Genomic DNA, 5,145 nt, shown 5'->3' on the forward strand with positions numbered 1-5,145 from the left:
GGAAGATGTGTGACCCGAAAATTCCATTAATCGAGATTTACCCACGTGAAATATCGGTTCGGTGGTCACAAAGTATTCGTCACAAAGTCACTAAAATCTCAATAACGGAATATCTGGCAGCCGAAAAGTCCATCATACTAACGAGAACTTGAGTGCCAAATATTGTGTATTCGCGATTTTCATGGCAAAAATTGTCTTTGTGACCACGAAAATGTGACGAATAGTCCAATTACCGAAATATCATACTAACGAGAACTCGAGTGCCAGATAATAAGAAATTCACGATTTTCGTGGCAAACATCGTCGTTTGCGCAATCGCAATGTGCGAAATAATCCATTTACCATTTTTATGTACCTTTATTTATGATGAGAAAAACGTAAGAAATAGTTAGAATTAGACATGGTTGCAATGTTGGTAGTGGTGGTCTCGTGACGTGCTGGCAGCGCCCCTGCCGGCAATTATTGGCAGCGCCAGTCATATGACAGCAGTCGTATCGATTCGCGCACTTGCCTGTGTCTGCTGACTTCTCGCCGACCTCTCCTCAGACGAGACTCAAAGCCAGTGACCGCAATGGCTTCTCAGACGCAAGGAATTCAACAGCTGTTGGCCGCAGAAAAGCGTGCTGCGGAGAAAGTCGCCGACGCCAGGAAGCGTAAGCAAAACCACACCTCGTCCGGCCCAAATCCAGAGAACGAACATACGATCGTTACCCTCATACACAAAATCTCATCATGTGACCCACTTATCATACTACGAATCTACGACTTTGTTCTGCTCCCTCAACCCATTCCCCTTCCCCTTCCCATTCCCATTCCCCTTATGTCGTACTCCACCATGTCAGAAGAATCAATTGTGTAATATATATTTGATTTATTTTACATTACCTCGAGCAGCATATCTACGGGTAAAATAAACAAACCATAGAAACTCTTTTTCAGTATATAATTTAATTTTTTTTTTGTATGGAGCTACTCAATGTTTTAAATTTCATACAAAAAATTCACAATCAAAGACAAAGTGTTGTATAAAAAATTTAGTCGATAAATTTTATGTATTGAATTATTAATCTATTTAATTTGTAATATAATTATAATGGTTGGGCTATGCGATTATTAACCCTTTGCCCGCGGCACGTTTTTCGCGAATTTGGCAATTGAGTTTTCGACTTTAAATATATATTTTAATATTTACTCAAGTAACCAGATATGTTAATTAACACATAAAGTATTATTTTAAACAATAAAATACATAATATATCTCGTAGTTTTGGCTTAATTGTGTCAAATAATCATTCTTCACACAATTGAGACGTATCGTCGCCATTGTTCAACAGACGTGACGTCACATAAACGAGGTTTCAGTATGGTTCCACAAAAAACTAATTTTGACTGGTATATATTCATTTTAAGCAAATTGAATAGATGGCATTCAACTCTCAGTAATATATTCAACCAATTTTGAACCTTAAAACAGTTGAAATAGGCGCATATAAGGCTCAAAATTCCGTGCAAAGTTCAGAAATTCTATGGAAGACAGCCGCGCTACAGACTTGTCGCCCAAAGCTTCCATAGAAGACGGCCGTGGGTAAACGGTTTAAGCCGTAAAAACTTAAATATGAGGTCAAATCTTTAAAATGAGTATAATTTAAAGATCATAACTGATGACGAGTGGATTTTTCAGTTATATTTCATTATATCATGCATTTATCATTGTTATATTATAAATTAACAAAAAACTTTGTAGTAATTGTAGAATACATAGTTAAAATCATAATTATTCATTTCAGGTAAGGCTCGCCGGCTCAAGGAAGCCAAGGAAGAGGCTCAAGATGAGATTGAAAAGTACAGACAGGAACGGGTGAAGCAATTCAAAGAATTCGAAGCTAAAGTATAATAGTCTTACCTCATTATATAGTAATATTATATTTGTTTATTGAATTTAAAATAAACTGCCTATTTGATTTCAGCATATGGGCTCTCGTGAAGACGTAGCCGCCAGAATCGAAACCGAGACTAAAGTGAAGATTGCCGAAATGAACAAAGCCGTAGCCGTTCACAAAGATCAGGTTTATAATCGGCCATTTTGAATATTATCAATTATATATATTATATTAGGTTGCATAATGCGGATTTATTTTTTCAGGTCGTCGAAGAAATACTCAAGTTGGTGTACGAGATTAAACCGGAATTGCACATCAACTACCGTGTCGATTGAATTACAAATCGTTTATGTTAAAATATATTGTCGCTTGTCGATGATTTTGTCGTTTCATATACATACTCTGTTTCGCCGCCGTGCGGTCTAAAACCGCCAATTTAAAATGTAAATTGTAAATATTTTATAAGCCTCTGTTGTAATTTACCACCGTTATTATCAAAATAGTAATATAAATCGGAAACGATCCGTTTCGTTGGAAATATTTGTTTCTACAAAACAGCAATAGCAATCACGCCAATGACTTAGTGTGTAAATAAATGGAATTTTAATAGAACAAAAAAAATAAATAATATACCGGTGCAATATAATCTAATCACTCTCCTCAATCCTAAAGTTAAACTGTTTTCGTGCGAATTAGAGTTTATGTGTTAATCTAAATTATATAAATATATATATATTAATTACTATGTATGCAGATTTTAAATATGTATTTTGTTTGATGATAGGTCACTGTTATGATGAGTAGGTTTTTTCTTCTTCTTTGAATAATATGAAATTCATTATGTATTTAAATCATTCCACTCATATATGAATGTTGTTATGATATATCGAGCTCGAAGAGCTTCTGTGTATTTGTTGAATAAATAAAAAAGTATCTAACGTTGGATCATTTCAAATTACTCATACCCATGATGTGAAAACATCATCCCACATCCTTGTTCATTTAAATAATAATAAAAAAAAACACCAAATACATTTTATATCCTTTATTTTATTCGAATCAAAGTCATATAACGTGTATTTACATATAAAATTCAGTGAAAATACATCGGAAATTTGAAATATCATTTCATTGACAATACATAATGTAAATTTAACTATTAAGTACATAATTTATATCAATTACACAATGCGAATATATATAAATATAATTGTAAGAGCTCTCTTAATATATATTATTTGATAGAATTTTTGACGAGAGTCTCTATTGTTATATATTTATATGTATTCTTACACGCGTGCTTTTTATTATACTTTTCATCAAATGTTTCAAACGTGCACACACTTAATCCAACTCATGATTTTTTTACAATATAGTACGAAGATTATTAACCATTATTATGAGAAGGGCACACGTATTATTTTGTTGTAATAAAACAAAAATTATGTGTAAAATTGAACCGAACTTCTTATTATATTTATGTATATATATATATATATATATAAAAAGCTCAATTCAATAATGCATACAGGAACGTAAAAGTGTAAGGAATTATTTCATACAGCCTCGTATTCGGAATGTTTGAAATAAAAATATATTTCTTTTTAAACAAGAAACGCTTAAAATTTTTTGAACAAGTGTCAAACGATATAACTTTTATATTTAAATAATTGAAAATGAAATTTATATACCTTTGATATATATATATAAATTTTATCATACAAAATACTTTGTCTAAGAGAAGAGCTTTGGTATTAAGCAAATATATCATTTAAATCTTATAAACTACAAATTTTGAATAAACAACGTACGGAGATTGTATTTTCAATTAAATTCAAATGAAATAGTGATTTTATATTAAATTTATAGCATTTGAAAAGTCTAAGCGTTCGCCATTTCGGCTTTATGGATTGCCAACGGCACATTTACACACGGCATCTCAGTTATCTTTAAGATAAAAGCATTCAACAATTACAACGTAAGAAAAGTTTTATTCGTTATTTCTACTAAATTTAGCCTACGTACTAAAATCACACAATGTAAGCCACATTTTTATTTCAATAAGGCGTATATTTAAATGAAATAATTATATAATATGATCACGCATACGTATATTTATAAACATACATACACATAATGTAAATAGAATATTGCTCAATTTACACTAATTGTAAATACAATTTTTTGCTTATATTTTAGTAGATCAACAATAGGAAAAATCTATCGCTTAAGTACATACATATTAGATATCTATTTATTTAGTATATAGTGAAAGTACTATAAATGCTTATTTAGAGCAAATCTTCAGCAATCACAAAACGTCGGCACAATACGAAAGTCGAATAATATATATAGCGATTGGAATTTGAGCCCACAACACTGCATTATTATTGTTGATTTGTTTATTATTATTAAAAATATACAATTAAGAATCACCGGGTCAATGTTTTGTGATTGCGTACAATTAATTTACAGACTAATTTTCATTTTTTCAAACTGAGATCTTCTCCCCTTACAAAGTTAAATTATGAACTCGATTATTATTCTTACGATGGCCATTTTGACAATGACTTATGTACACTTTTTTATTATTATATTATATTTCATTACGCTTACATATTACATATGGCTTCAGATTAACGATAACAATAAGGAATGACTTGTAAACCCCACAAATTTGTGTATACATTTATTTACATATTGGAATGATGAATGTTTGAGCGTCATTTACCAAGTTAAAAGAATAAAATAATAAAAAAATGAAGAACAAAATACGTAGCTCCTTAATTTTTATTCTTTCCGGTGAAAAATTCACACATAATGGCGTCGACGAAGATTTAAAGTGAAAAAATATACATATAACATATATACAGGTACATCAATGTTCTTTTAAATAATACAAATATATTCGATGTTTATGAAACTGCTCTAAATTTAGAGAGGCATACATGTTTACAAACTAAAATTAAAATATATAAAATAAAATAAAAAATAGTTCCACCAAAATTAATTGGCATTTAAAAAAAACTTTACAACAATGAAATGCAACCCATATATTGTATAGTAATTAAGACAAATTTAAAATAGTCAAAAATTAAATAAAAACATCAGTATTTTTCCTACACTTCTAAAACTCCTATACATAAAACTAAAAATAATCCGGTTGCACTTCTGCTATGCAGACTTTTCATATATATGTATATTGTTTATATATATATAACAAAAATCTACTCTTTTCGATGCTAATATATAATATAATATAATG

At 30.2% G+C, this 5,145-nt stretch overlaps 1 protein-coding gene across 1 annotated transcript; it reads left to right on the forward strand.

Moving 5' to 3' along the window:
• The first annotated feature begins 396 nt into the window (after nucleotides 1-396).
• Vha13 (V-type proton ATPase subunit Vha13) lies at nucleotides 397-2,823 on the forward strand. The gene is made up of 4 exons (XM_077446512.1): nucleotides 397-653; nucleotides 1,788-1,888; nucleotides 1,968-2,066; nucleotides 2,144-2,823. Exons 1-4 carry the CDS (start codon nucleotides 572-574, stop codon nucleotides 2,213-2,215), a joined length of 354 nt encoding a protein of 117 aa, XP_077302638.1. The 5' UTR covers nucleotides 397-571; the 3' UTR covers nucleotides 2,216-2,823.
• Nucleotides 2,824-5,145: the final 2,322 nt, after the last annotated feature.

This window comes from Arctopsyche grandis, chromosome 3, assembly GCF_051622035.1.
Source record: "Arctopsyche grandis isolate Sample6627 chromosome 3, ASM5162203v2, whole genome shotgun sequence".
Classification (NCBI taxonomy): Eukaryota; Metazoa; Arthropoda; class Insecta; order Trichoptera; family Hydropsychidae; genus Arctopsyche; species Arctopsyche grandis.